At 42.0% G+C, this 15,178-nt stretch overlaps 1 protein-coding gene across 6 annotated transcripts in view; it reads left to right on the top strand.

Annotated features, from left to right (window-relative positions):
• The window catches only part of RNF31 (ring finger protein 31), a 915,252-nt gene that overhangs the window by 194,156 nt on the left and 705,918 nt on the right, over positions 1-15,178 (top strand). For all 6 annotated transcript variants that reach the window (XM_069633995.1, XM_069633999.1, XM_069633998.1 and 3 more), the window contains exons 6-7: positions 7,892-7,988; positions 12,683-12,842. In XM_069633995.1, coding sequence (XP_069490096.1) covers positions 7,892-7,988; positions 12,683-12,842 — 257 coding nt within the window. The remainder of the gene's footprint in view (positions 1-7,891; positions 7,989-12,682; positions 12,843-15,178) is intronic.

Raw genomic sequence — 15,178 nt, 5'->3', positions numbered from 1 at the left:
TGCGATGAGGAAAAGGCTGGCATGGTGCACATGTTCTGGGCATGCCTGGTAATTGAGCGCTTCTGGGGTGAAGTAGCACATAAACTAGAGGAAAAAGGGGTCACAATGGTTGTAAATACAGCTTGGGCTTGCTTGCTGGGGGGTTCCCCAGATCGCAGAAACTTAAGCATGTTAGTAAATTGAAGCATTTAGCATATGTGCTTGCAAAAAGGATTGCCATGGGATGGAAGATATGTCAATATACCAAGGGTGGAGGTGTAGTGGAAGGATTTGCAGAAATGGGCGGAGGCAGACACCATGGTATGGCTGGAGGCAAGCAATGTAGGGGGAGAGGAGGAGGCGGGAAGCCTGATAGCATTGAGATCTTGAATAGCAGAGTTGTTTGGAACGACACAAGACCTTACAGGATCCACAGTGTGTGAGACCCCACCACGCTAGGCAGATACAGAGTGCGTGGAACAAATAGGCTCGTAAAGGGGGGTGGGATGGGGGAAGCAGTGGCCAGAATAACTTGATGAACATTTGTTTTGTTGATGCATACACTGTGTGGGTGGTTGTATTGTTTTTGTTTGAATAAATCAGTAAAAATGTATTTTTTAAAAAAAAACTTTGGCGTTATGTACCAATGTCTCACATAACGCTGCTAATGCTTTCTGGTTGAAATCTGAGACTACAGGTTCTCTCCCACTGACTAGGCTCACTGATGAAAACTGATATGAAGAAAACAAGAAACACTCTTCAAAACTATTAATTATGTTATTAGGCTCATATGTGGGTTTGGCTGAGGATTCATATTTCTCTTCCTCTGGCATTTAGGCCACAGTTATGGGAAAGCAGAGTCCATTGTCCATGTAAGTGTCTGAGTAAATATTGACATTTTTTTAAACCTGGAATGGATCACCTATACTTGGTTCTCTGTTTTGCTTTTAACTGTCCTTCAAAGCAGTCCGTGGGCAGGTACATCAGACAGACATTGTTCTATTGAGCCTCCCTGCGGCACTATAGTGACAAGATATTATCAGAATGGGAGAAATGGCACCCTGTGTAAAATGTGGCAGCTTGAAAGATTTTTTGTTTTTCACGGTTAAAGGGGAAAGGCGGAGATGTTTGTTCTTATTTCTTCTTGCCTATAGTCCAAATATTGAGTGGGGTGGATTGTCTCAGTGTGGAGTGTTGGGGGAGAGGGAGTGGATTAATAGAGGTTCAGATTTGGAAGTGGGAAACAAAATCCGCAGTTCGTTTTATCTATTTCCAAAGGCACCAAATATTTGCACAATTTTAAATGTGCCTGTCTATTTGTCTCTATGATTTGAAGGGTCCTTTCAGAATTGTCATTATTATGTTTGTAATATTGTCCTAGAACCGAAGGTGTTCCTTAACTGGCAGGTCGTTCTTTATTCCTGTACTTAATGCAAAGGCACTGGTGTGCTCAACCTGCATATTCGTCCTGTTTCAGCATCATGGAAAAAGACTGTGCATTTTCTGCGTATATAGATGGTCTAAATTACAGAACAGGTGAAGGAATGACCTCGGGCAGTAATTGTTTTTTCTTTTCTTGTAATTGAATATCTTTGAGTATTTTAAAATTACATTTCAACATAAACAGAATATACCTTGTGGCTCCAGCCACAAAATCATAGATGTCCGTATTGACAGAGTGCACAGGCACTATTGCAAACAAAGGTTTCCACAGGGGCATGGAACAGGGAAGGCTGAGGGTTGTGCATTCTGTACAGCAGCATGTGCTTCTGGCACCATGGGCAAGAAAAGTGCAACATTATGCATTCAGCAGCTAAAGCTACTACAGACACAGGCCTTGCTTGGGCCAAGAAACCAGTCAGTCAGTCAACACGCTTTTATTTGGTTTAAAATCTTCAAGACAATGCATAAAATACAATACATAAAATTCATATAAGAAATATCAAGGTTAACAGTATGTAAATCATAACTTAAGCCATTGAACAACCTTTTAGGAATAAGGCACAGAGGAGAGCCCCGCTCGCAGCCTCTGTACTGTTTATAACCCAATTACATTGTCATAACGATATTCGACAGCTTCTTTCTCAGTAACCAAGACCTATGTGTGTATTGGGCCACATCATAAACTACATGAGGTAGAGTGCACTGTTGCAAAAATGACATTGCTATTCTTGTATCTCTTACCCCTGCCCCCCGCAATGCTGGCCTCTGGTACATATGACGCAAATGCTTTGTTTTTCCACACATTAACATAAAATGCATCATTGATTCTGTCTTTTCCCCGCACATTATACATAGATTTGAGGACGGATCTTTCCAGATGTGTGTAAAAGCTGCCACTGGAGGAGTTCCCAATCTCACCCGCATGTATAGGGACTTTTTATGCGGGGGAGTTATTAGGTCTAGATATACTTACCGGGGGTCATCAGCTCAAGGTATGCAGGGCCTAATTTTAACTTCAGGGCACCGGCCATCAACTGGTCCTTGGCACTCTCCTTACTCCGCTCGCCTGGTTATGAGGATTTTCCCATAAATCCCCACCTCCTAGTTCAAAGAGGTTTTTCTAACGTGACATAACCAGTCCATTGTCTTCCCATCATCCAAGGACATCACATGGCGTAGGGCATCTCTGTATTTCTCCAGTCCTTCCTGGTTCCAGAGTCGTAGCCAGTAAATTACTTGGCTAATGGATACCAATGTGGCCAGTGGGGTTATCTCGAGCTCCAGAGGGAGTGCTTTTAGGTAACGGAACCAATTTTTTTTTTAATGTTTTAATTCGCTAGTTGATAGTATTGCCAGATTGGCAGACCTTCCTAATTCCACCCCATTTAAAGCAGCCGCAACGGCCTGTTTCCCATATAGATCAAGTTCCGGTGAAATTGCTCCTCTTCCATGACTAGCATGGAAAGCCTGAATAGAACCTCCACATTTCTTTTAGGGTAATAACAGACCGTTTCACTTAGGCTGTCCATTCCTCTGATTCTTGAAAGCGAACCCCTAGGTAGTCAACATTTTTGACTTGATCTAATTGGGTTTCATTTACCTTTAACACTAGGGGCTTAGATTTCACGAATTAGGGCTTGAATACCATTGTCTTCGATGTATCTAAATTCAAATGCAGTTCCAGGTCTTAAATATCGCCAGTGCTTTTTCCAGGTCTTGATGGGTTGTTGCCAATAAAACAGTATCATCCGAGTAAAATAGCATGGGATACTTATCCATGGCCATTTTGGGGCAGTCCTGCACTCCCTTAACAACCTGTCTATTATCTCATGTATGTACAGGTTGAATGAAAGAGGTGCCAGGGCGCATCCCTGCCTCACCCCCTTTCTTACATCAAAGGCTTCGGTTACCTCACACAGCACTGTTTCTTGAAGAGAGGAGTCTGATTATCCCAACCAAATGTGCCGGAGCTTTACGCAATGTTAAGTTTCCACAATGTTTCCCTTGATACTGCATCAAATGCTGTCCTCAAATCGAGGAATACAGCATATAATTTTATTTGCTTCAATACTGTGTATTTCTGTATCAGCATATGTAACAGGAAGCAACGATCAATGGTTCCTCTTCTTTCTGAAACCTGCCTGTAGTTCGCTTATGACATTGTTGCCTTCAACCCACTCTTGAAGCTAGCTTAATTTAATCTTCCCAAATAGTTTACCTGCGTTGTCAAGGAGCGATATCGGGCGATAGTTGGCTGGGCTGTTCCTCGCACCTTTTTTATATAAGGGAATTATAGTAGCCTTATGCCAAGATTCAGGGATCACTCTTTTCCTTATGGGAGCATTAAATATCCTACATTACATTGGTGCCCAAATATCCACCTCATCTTTAAACAAATCTGCAGGGATGAGGTCTAGCCCTGCTGCTTTACCACCTTTTTAGGATTTTATTGCTGCGCTACATCTCCTATTGTTATACACTGCCTGTTATACACAGCCCATCGTCGCTCAAAGGAACAACCTCATTATTTGTCAAACTTGGAAGAGCTGCTTTTCTCCCTGCCCCCATACAAGTTCTTAAAATGGAGGCATCATTCATCTACTCCTATACAGCAGTTGAGTGTCTAGTCACCCTTCGGGTCCTTGTTAGTTACAAATTGCCAAAATAGAATATCATTTTTATTCTCCAAGGCCTCTGACATGCTTCACCGTTTTTCTTTTTTAAAGATGTTATTTTTTTATATTCTGTGTGTGCACAATCTAACTTATTTTTATCTACATCCCTCTTAAAGTCCATACAGCCCAAGATTTTCTTTTTTGCCTCTCAGCACTCTCCCATCATTCATTTTTGCTAAGGGTTTTCTTTTTTATTGTGCGCTTAGATACCGAGATGTGAGGGAATATGTTTTCTTTTAGCCTCTCATAAACTTCTAATATACATGAATCATTAGATTCAGGGTCACAGGTGGCTTCTATGTCCGAGATGATTGCCGTATAAGGTAAGGGTTTTCCATCTTCCTCCAACACTTTTACCCACTTCACTGCTTTACGTGCATGGCCTCATATTAATAGGCTTTGAGCATGTATTGATTTTCTGTGATTGCCACTCCTTATCCCTTGACCACTGATTCGTATTCTCCAGGGATAATGGTCACTCTCCACTCTAGGTTGAATCTCAAAATCTTCTACCCGGGCGCAAGCAACACCTGAGATAAGAATGTAATCTATAAGTGAGGACCTGTTATGGCCCCTAAAGGTGTTTGAAGCAGGCTGGTCTTTACGACCTTGCTCATCGCTCTTAGGTTTAGGTTATAAAATATACATGCTGTTTCTGCTGCCAGGTGGTGGAGTCTCACTGGGGGCAGTGCTATCCGGTCAGGAATGTCCCAGGCTACATCCTGATCATCCCATATGCCTTCCAGTATTGCTACTGGTTCAATTTGCAGGTTAAAATCTCCTACTAATAGTATTAAGCTATTCCTGCTTTTCCCCGTTGGGTGGTATTCGAGCTGTCCCTTAAACTAGATATTGTCGCCATACCCATTTTGGACGAGTGTCTATTGTAGATGTTAAACGATTCTATTAGTTCATGTTCTCCTGCTAAGATGGATAACCATTGCAAATCTACGGTACTCGTTTGCTGGAACACCACCCTCCAACCCAAGCTAACCTCCACCCAAATCATCAGACCACCACTCGGTCTGCCCTTTGTGGCTGGTACATGGAATGTTTGATATCCTTGAAAAAAAGAATAGATCAAGGGACCACGTCTCCTGTAGCACTATTACATTAACATTTCTTATGAAGGTGCACCAATTTGCATCATCCAAATGTCTATTCAAAACCGCTATGTTCCAGGAAACTAGGGAGAAACCCCCTTCCTTCTTGGTTGGACTGATCTGGCCCCCTCCCAGTCAATACACATGTTGGGTCACCTGGGCACATGGCTTGTTTGGTTGATTCCTTATTTTTCCTCCTGCTCCCTCCCGGTTCTAAAATATTCACCCTGTTACCGATAGTCTCTTTCTGTAATACTAGTATTATTGATAGTCCTCCATATTTTCAGAAACTCTGGAGATCTTAAGGCGATTGCGGACTTCCTAACTGAGTCCTGTGAGCTATACTCAATAGACCCTCTACTTGTTCCCCCGAGCAAAAGAACACCCGTGTATAGTCAAAATGAGGATCTTGTGACCTGCTCCTCTGGCAGAACACCAGGTCCTCTCTGATTACCGACAAACAACCTTTTGTATGCCGGATCCAGTGGATATATTTGTTCTTGAGGTTTTCCGGATCCTCATACGTTCCTTGGCCCTTGTGTGGGTGTTAGGGAGAATTCTCATTTCTGTGCTAATTTCCTTCAACCTTAGAGACCCCAAGCTGTTTTGCTGGACTTTAGGACTTTTTAATTTGTATCCTGGAGTGAGACCTTTTTCTCACTCTCTCATGTATTTTGATCTGATTTGGACTCTGTGATTTCTTTGTTTTTGTTTGTTTGTTTGTTTGTTTATTTGTATGGCGCACCTTACCCAGGGGCAACAGGGCGCAGGCAGAAGATAATTCGAAGCTTACAATGTTGCAGAAATATACACATTGAGGTAGTGATAGAGATAACCAGAATTACAGAATAAGAAAAGTACAAATCTTCATACATACAAAGTCAATATCTAGGCAGGGGTAAATATACAAATATACAAATTTGTACAGGGCTGTTAGAGGCGGGTACTCCTGAGAAAAAATATTCAGGATTACAGGAATAGGAGGTATGGAAATGTATACAAATCTTCATACATAAAAGGTCAATATCTATACAGGACGAAAGTGTACAGATATGTGCTGTAAGGGCTGTTAGAGGCGAGGGCGAGGTCGCGAGCAAGGTATCACTATCTATGCCTAGGTATAGAAAAGTGCAGCTACATACAAGGGTTATTGGAGTTAAGGTGACTGATGAGGTGTTTTCTAAAGTGTAAGTATGGTTGGTCAGCTCTTAGGTTGTGTGGCAGCGAATTCCAGAGCATGGCAGCTTTCACCGGGAAACTGTTCCCACCAATGGTGGAGAGTTTGAATCTGGGAATTATCAGGCGGTTGGAATTGATAGTTCTTGTTTGTCGGATGGAGGACTTTCTCTGACAAACTCCATAGGCATCTGCCTTTTGTATTGTGACGCACAGCACCTTCAGTGCAGTATCCCGGTCTAGCAAGTACACTGCTAGGTAAAGTCAATTTCACTTTACTGCTTTGGGAAACAGTAGTTTATCCCAGAGAAGGTATTTAAACCTTGGGAAATCTAAAAGACTTCACTGTGTCACTACACTGAAGGTGCTGTGTCACACACTGTAAAAGATGTCGTCTATGGAGTTTGTCAGACTCCATAACCAAAAGAAACACAGATGTAACATTCACATTCAAAATACATGAGAGAGTGGGAAAAAGGGTCTCACTCTCTCCAGGTTAAAAAAAGAAAGTCCTCAAAATTCAGCAAAGTTGCTCGGGGTCAGAGAGAATTAGCACATTTTTGAAAATTCTCCCTAACCCACCACCCCCTTCCCTCACCAGTGCTCTTCAGTGGTTGGGCTAATTATCCCATGCTGTGCTAATTTCGGGGACTTTTTACTGCCCTCCCCCCTCTTCCGTCATATAGAACCACCCTTAACTATTGCATTGAGCCGCATTGAATCCTATGGGAGAACTTTGGTAACTGTTGTAAACTCCACTAAACTGGCTACCTACCTTGTACTCTTATTGAATACTGGATCCTAGGGGATGGTTGGACTGCTGAAGGTAATTTACCAAGTGTTGGTGTGCCTTAGAATTGTATAAGACTAATGATGACTGTTAACACACACCCCCTCCCCCACATTATCTTGTCTAACACTGTATTACCGAATAACTGTCTTTTGATTTGAAGTGTGCTGGGTGTCCCAATTGAATACATATAATGTGATTGTGTACATGGAGTTTTACTTGAGGTATTCCTAGATTAATGCATCAGTGTAGTTAAACATTCATATATTTCATACTTCACTTTTGTGAACAATACTCCTTGAAAGCCACTGTGAATGTTAACTGTACTTTACACTTGTTTGCTCATCATCTTAATCTAAGCCTTACTGCTGAGCCACTCTACCAGTGAGTGTTTGGTTATACGTTGTGCAAATCTTGCAGGTCTACTAGGGTTGGCTTCCCAGAGCCATACAATAGTAGTGGTTCTGAAAATCCCTCCTAACAAGGACCAACTGCATCCAAAGATATGTAAGTGAGGCTGTTGGCATGCTAGAGGTTATCTTCACTGGTTTGATTCACAGACTCAGCAGAGTCCTTGACCAATCTCCTAATTGTGTCCAGCCATCCAAGATAATTAGGGAAAGGAGGCAGAGATATCAAAAAGCAGACTTTTGATTTTAAAGGCAGAGCCTGAAGTGGGGTTTTCATCATTACGTTTGGCAGACAGATGTTGTTTTTCTTTTCAGAAGCCCGCCCCTACTGCAGATTCCTATCCAATTCCAGATCAATCTGCCCAAAGTGAAATAGTGATGCCCAGTCCTCCAGCCAATCAACAACCTTCAGGTAAAGATGCCCCTTCTGCAGGCTACAGAATCATGTTGATCGGTTGGATGTCCTCGATAGAAAGTGGGTTAAGAGTAATGGCTTTGAGAGTAACTGTGCAGAATGTTGTAGGGGAACTCCCTGTCAGAAAGCTATAGAGATTGGTTTAGGACTGACTTTGTGGTAGCTGAATGAAATGGTGTATGAAAACTTGTTTTGATGGAGCTATTGTGGATGTCGTATGACTATTGAGTGACTGTCGGGAATGGCATAAGAGTGCTAGATATGGGGGTGCCATAAAAACGGAGTTAGGAGCACTGCCTTTTTGCGGTTGTCTATGGAGTGTTGTGGTGTTGCTTTAGGAGTGCTGACTGAGTGGGGACTTCAACAGACCGGAGTGCTGACCGAGCGGGGACTTCAATAGACCGCATGCTGTAAACACTTGCTGGGAGTTTCTTTATTTTCTTTATTTTAATTTTTGTACCGCGTCTCATACCCGTAGGCCTCAGGGTGCTACAGTTTGTGTAGAAGTGCTGGCTGTGACATGCTTCCTCAAGCACGTTTTTATGGCTTAATTTTTAACCTTTACATCCACCTGTGCAGAGGCGTTGCTGGGGGGATAAGTGGGCTATAGCCCTGGGTCTTTTGGTTGTAGCCCCGGATAGAATCTCAGGGGCTGCAAACCAAATGCTAGCTAGCCCCGAGTCCCGTTAGTCCTGACATTAGTGTAGCCCCGGATCTCTTCCAGACTTAGCAACACCCCTGCACCTGTGTCAACACTGCTCTTCACTCATTGTCTTATCCACGCAGTCCTCACCTAGACCAGCGGAAACATGCTTTCATGCATCTTTATTTCTCACATTAATTCCAAACTGACCCTGTCACGTGTGATTAGTTGTTCATTTAAATATCCCCATTACCTCGCTCTCCAGCCTGCCACACCTCTCAATCTGCACATTCTTAACCGATGTCTGCTCAGAGTGCCATCGACACTCTACCAAGACTTCTATTTGCATATTTCTCTGTAGTTGGAGAACATTTTGTATCCCACAATGTTTTCCATCCTTTGCTCTTCCCCAGATTTCAACAAATATTAATATTACACTAGATGCTCCATTTGTTACCCCAAATTGACCATAGTGACTCACATCTTCCAATCGCTGTAGACCCCAGCCCATTGTTGTTGCATAGTAAAGATTAATTAATTCATCTTTTATAATGCGCTTAATACCGGAGATCAGTCTCTAAGCACAGGTCCGGGATTCAAACCTGTGTTGTTCTGAGTTGTCTTGCTTCCAAGACAGGCGCGTTGACCCTAAGCTCGCCTCTCCGCAATTTAAAAAACGGAATATAAAGAGGTACAAATTATTAATTCTTAAAATAACCAACCTAAAAATAAGACCATATAAGGAACATAGTATCTTAGAGCCTATAACTTTAAAAAAAAAAATAATCCCCAAAGTTGCTGGGCAACTTAATATACACTCCTGGCAAGACGTTGTATGAGGAAGTCCAAATGAGGCGAGTGGCAGAGGGTATGAAAGATGCTAGAAGTACAGGTGCTTCCCTGTTTTAAAATATCAAATTACATTCCAAATAAGAAAATGTAAAAGCAGTGCAGCACGGGACAGGGTGGCCGGTTTAAGGGTTATGCCCGCAAATTAAAATGTGTGAAAGAGGGTCACATTAGTAAAACTAAAAATATTATTAGGATAGATGTATTTATTTGAATGTCTTATGTTCAATTTCGCTATTCGTTTTGTTTTACTCTTATGTAGATAACAAGGGGGGTCCTGGGAGACTCTCTGCCAGACATGAGTCCTATTTTACAAGAGCCTTTCCCAGAGTCTTTAGCTCACTATCTTTCACAGAGGAGAAATCTCCTAAACATATTAGTCTTTGTCCTGCCCTGGGGCAGTCCAGCACCGAAATGCTAGGCAACTCTCTTCTGAACAAGGGGTTGCTGTTGGTACTCTTGTTCAGAGGAAAATTGCCTATCAGGACAAAGACTGATATGTTATTTGCATATTTCAAGTAACTTTGGGTCTCACCCTAAATTACTAGGGGAATCCAGACATGGACCCCTTGCTCACTATTCTTAGAGAGGCACAGCTACACCCTACTGATGAGGTTCAACCAGACCGAAACACATGTCTGGGGTTGCTGTTGGTACTCTTGTTCAGAGGAAAATTGCCTATCATTTCGGTGCTGGACTGCCCCAGGGCAGGACAAAGACGTATATGTTTGGCATATTTCTTCTCTGTGAAATATAGTGAGCTAAAGACTCTGGGTAAGGCTCTTGTAACCAGGACTCATGTCTGGCAGAGCGTCTCCCAGGACTCCCCTTGTTATTTGCTTACTCTTATATAGTACATTAATGTTAATGTAAAATTAGTTAGTGTCATGGCTAGGTTTTCTCCTTAATTTTATGTTCAGTTTTGTTCAACCATATTATTACATTGAATCTGTTTGCCACAGTTTGCTCATTTATTGCTGAGAACTTTGCACTATTCTTCGATAACAAGACTGCGACAACCAAAGTGTCCCTTTGCTGCCCTCATGGGTCGCCCCTCGCCCGCTTATGCCTTGTGCTCCAATACAAGTGCTTGCCTCTTTCACACTTGGCCCATCAAAGTCACCCCTATTATTACAGCAGCAAATTGCTCTATTGACTATCTTGACCACTATGGCCCTTAAATTGTCAACCCAAGACCTTATATAACTCATAGTCTCATACTAACCCACATAGGCAATACATCACTCTAACCAAGACTGCACCCACTCACCCCTTGGTTTTAAACTAATTGTTACCATCCCCCAGAAACCTTCCTCCTCCCAAGCTCAATACGAGTCTTCCCCCTTATGTTTTTCCCCATCAGATCTTCCTTCAACTGTGTTTCATCAAATGCCTCCAAACCCACTTTCATTCTAGTTTCTGCTGTAACCATACATCACCAATCAGTGGACATAAAGCATTTTGAATCCGCGCACAAACTCGGTCTCCAGTTGGACATTTTTCCATGTGTGTTCAAAAGAATTGTTTTAGATGCACAGATGTGATAACAGGGTGCTTGTTTATTCATTTCATGCGTAACAATCATTCCACATTTCTAAGTAAAGGCACTGCATATTTCAAAGAACTCCATTATCAAACGCTACAAAAGTTCAGAAAATATCTTCTTTTGCTCTTGTAAAAAAGCTGCATGACTAACTTATAACGATACAACAAGATCCTTTTATACCTATACAGCAGAACCAAATACCTGTACAATATGTGTGAACTCATGCCAAACCTCTTTAACAGTTGTGTTATTTCAAAAGCACCATCATTCATTAACCCATAAGCTCACCATGCAGGAAAACAGTCTGAAAGGAAGTTGTCATCAAAGGGATAAAACGCGTAGTAATGTCCTTAATAATGATGCCTGCCTCATGAAGATAAATGAAATACTGAAACTAATAAATTAGCAAAATGCTAATGGTAAACGTTCCAGGACAACTGATTATTCATGCCTTTGGGGTATTGATTTTGTAAATAATAAATCCCCAAAACATCTCACAAATAAACGATGGGTTACATCTCTGCATCGTAGATGAGGTTTAACCTGTTCAAGAATCAAAGACCTAATCTAAGCAAAGTTATGATCCATTTCTGTAAAGTGGTTTCTGTTGCAAATCGATTTTATGTTCAATGAGACATTATTTCAGCAATCTCATCAATGTTTGTCCAACGTATATTTCATCACATGTACATTGCAAGAGGGCATGATCTGATGTACGTTTGGTGAAATCTTTAAAAGGATTTTTTTTTGTCCATGATTGAATGAAAGAAATGATACCCTTTCATCACATTCTTGTACCAGGAGCAGGAAGATGAACATTGATTATTTTCTCACCACTATTTGGGCATTTAAATCATTTAAAGGTATGTTTTTTGTATGTTCAACATGACTGGGTCTTGTTGTAGAAGTGACCAGTGCATAGATATCATTTTAATTTGTCCAACTCCAGGATCATAGACACAAGTCTTGGCATCTGTCCTTACCACAGGACGTATGCAATGTGACACAAAGTAACTGTTAATGTGAATGCTGAAGTGTAGTTCTGCAGAAACCAAACGGCAGCTGTCTTTTCTTCCAACTGATTGCTCTCTCATTCAACTCTCCACTGTTTGTCTCTGTTGATCACAATATAATGGAATAGGTGATGAAGCAGGAGTTCTCAGTAAAATCACTTGCCTGGTTTATCTTCTAGCAATCTAACTAATAACACACTGTTGCATTGGGCTTGTATAACGTTGCACTCACTATTCTACTTGCAGCTGTCTCAATACTCCATCCTTAGCCCCCTACTCTTTGTCCTGTATACTACCTCACTTGGAAAACTCTTTGGTTGTCTCTGGGGAATGGTTTAGTAGTACCATATTTGAGTGCACCAGTGATAGTGGGGAGGCTGAAGGGAAATGTTTTGGAGTACTGTTTTTTGGGCACTGCAAGTGCTGCCTGTTAAGAGCATTAGATAATAGTATGGAAGTGTTGACATTGCAGACCCATGAGAAATAAATTTGATTTTGGGCTGTAGGAGTGCTGGTGTTTGTGGAGCGACAGGACTTGATGCACTGACTCTGGAGTGTTGTAGGAGTTGTGCGAGTACTGGCTGTATTCTTTTGGTGGTGTGTTTCCGTTGCTGGCAATCATTTATTTTTTGTTCTACAGCATTGTCGTGTGGCCTTTGTGGAGAGCAGAATACCTCTGTACATTGCCCCACCTGTCAGCAGGCACTCTGCAATGAGTGTGATGGAAGGTTCCACAAACACCCATCAAGGGCCCACCACCAGAGGGTGAATGTTGCAGCAAGTGGTCCAACAAGCATTAGGTAAGAAGCCTTGGCACCCCATCTCTGGGCAGCAAGAGAAGTTCAGAACCCATACTTGGACCTGAGCATTACCCATGTGTCTTTCTGTCTCATCTCTTGTAGGTATCCTCTGACAATTATTTTTGTCTCACTTTACATTCTCCCTTCTATTTTGATAACACTTGGATATCATTGCTAGCCGTTCCATCTTTTTCTTTTTGGCCTTGTTCCGAAAGTGGCTGTGCCTTTTCTTATCCACAAGGGAAGTACCTCTCCTATTAGCTCACACGTTTGTATCTCTAGTTGACATCATTGTCGATATGTCATTCAAGGATCAGAGACGCGCTTTCACAGCCACCATAGAAACTATAGCACCACTAGCATCAGAGCAGACATCTTGCGTTCACATGTGGAGTTGCTTTTGCCTAGTATTCCTAATTGCTTTTTCTGAAGATGCCAATCTGGGATCCAGCCTCCATGATTGTTATTACTGTCTTGTTTTGGATGGTTTCCACCATGTTATACATAATGGTCGAAGGCTTCAACCCTTGCAGTGATATCAAGGGGGCGATGTCTGACATGGATCTGTAACAATGGTGCTTGTGCCTAGCTCCAGAGGTGGACCCTTGTTCATGCTGCCAATCCTCACACCCAATGGACTTTCAAGAGCATAATGAAACCATTTTCATGGAGCCAGACAAACTTTGGGGTAGCCGTTCTCAGTCTTGGCACCAATAGTGTACCTTGGATTGTTTGTGACACAAGGTTCCGACCCAGAGTTCATTTCAGTGGACACTGAGAAAAAGAAGAGGTAAAATCATTGGATCGCTCTCCAGGAGTGAATAGTCTTCCTGGAATCCCTCTTCTTCACCCTGTTGTGTAGGCGGATGCTGTGGGACCTTAACTCCACAAGCAAGCCCTCCCTAGTTCGACAAAGAAGCATTGCCCATCCTTCAAGAAGATTCAGAAAAAAAGGTCACATTTCTCACATTCTTGTCTAAGCCTGCAGCTCCTTGCTGATCTTTCATTGTATCATACATTGGGATATGATACTTTACACTGACCACTCTTGAATTAGTTCTTTGGGCCAATATTCCTTGTTCCCTCTCACCTGACGGCATTAAGGCTGGCACTAGTACTGCTGAATGCACGGGTGGACTAGGAATAAAAAGTGGCCCTGCGTCAGTGTGCCCCTATATTACACTGTGCAAACAGACGTAGCAACCAAGACTAATCATTTCAATGAATGTTTGGGTGGTTTTAAAAGACAATGTGGAAACAATTTGGTTGAAATGGCTACTTTTTAAGCAATTTTGTTCATATAAAAGCATTAATAAGCCATTTAACAGCAAAAAACAGACATAATATCTATTAAGAGTGACAAAAAGCATACTGGAAGCGATATAACAAATTCTTTACTTCAAAGGGCTTTGGGGGATGAGGGAAGATGAAAGGAAGGAGGTTGGTTGTTTGATAGAAAGGTTAAAAGGAGCAGAAAAGCAGACCTCAATCTTAGTTTGTTGATGTAGTACTTAGTACTGCCCAGTGTCTGCCTCAAAGTGCTAAAGGGCAGGAGATTGTCGAGGGGAGTTGAAGTGGGCATCTTTAAGTGCATTTATGAGTATTAGGTTATGGATTAAGAGTATTCACATCTGCTGCTTGTTAGCGTGAGTGGAAGGTATATTTTAAGTGTTTCCTAGTCCTGGTCCTCCCCTTCAAAGTGACCTCAGAAACCACTTCTATTGTAAACTCTGTCCAAAGTTGCAAAAGATGACATCATAGAGCGATTATGATGTGTTTCAGCAAACATAAAATAAATGTGAGATAGTACCAGGCAGAAAGTAAACGATGACTGACAGTTAAGCAGCGTGTTTTTCAGGACAAACAGTATTTGTCTGACTTGCTGAATGTGAAACAGGAGAGTGCCATCAAAGATAGATTTCTCTTTGAGAGGTAAGCCTGAGATTGTTCTGTTTCAGACTTCAACCACTGCAGAAGCAGAGTGGCAGGTTTCAAATACTACATCAATGAGTACGCTAAGCAGGGGCCGCTACTTTTGGTCTGGGTGTCTTAATGGTTTGTATTGCACATCTGTATTGGAAAAATAAATTTTCGCCTTTTAGCGCACGTGCACAAATTCTGCCTATCTCCATGGGGTTGCCAGTTATGACTTTGTTGCATAGGTAAAGGAGTTACCCGCAACCAAGCCTTGGATTTTACCAGCTCAAACCCAGATTGAAGTACACTAATCCTTCCCATGCCCAGAAATATCATGTCCCACATTAGGAGGGCCTAGAGCACCATGCAGTAGTATACAATTCTAATTTGTGTGAATCTAAGCTCACTGGTGTAGCCCT

This window comes from Ambystoma mexicanum, chromosome 13 (assembly GCF_040938575.1).
Source record: "Ambystoma mexicanum isolate Mex_15411 chromosome 13, UKY_AmexF1_1, whole genome shotgun sequence".
NCBI lineage: Eukaryota > Metazoa > Chordata > Amphibia > Caudata > Ambystomatidae > Ambystoma > Ambystoma mexicanum.
The sequence above is the reverse complement of the archived record's forward strand: the minus strand, read 5'-3'. Positions and strand labels throughout refer to the sequence as shown.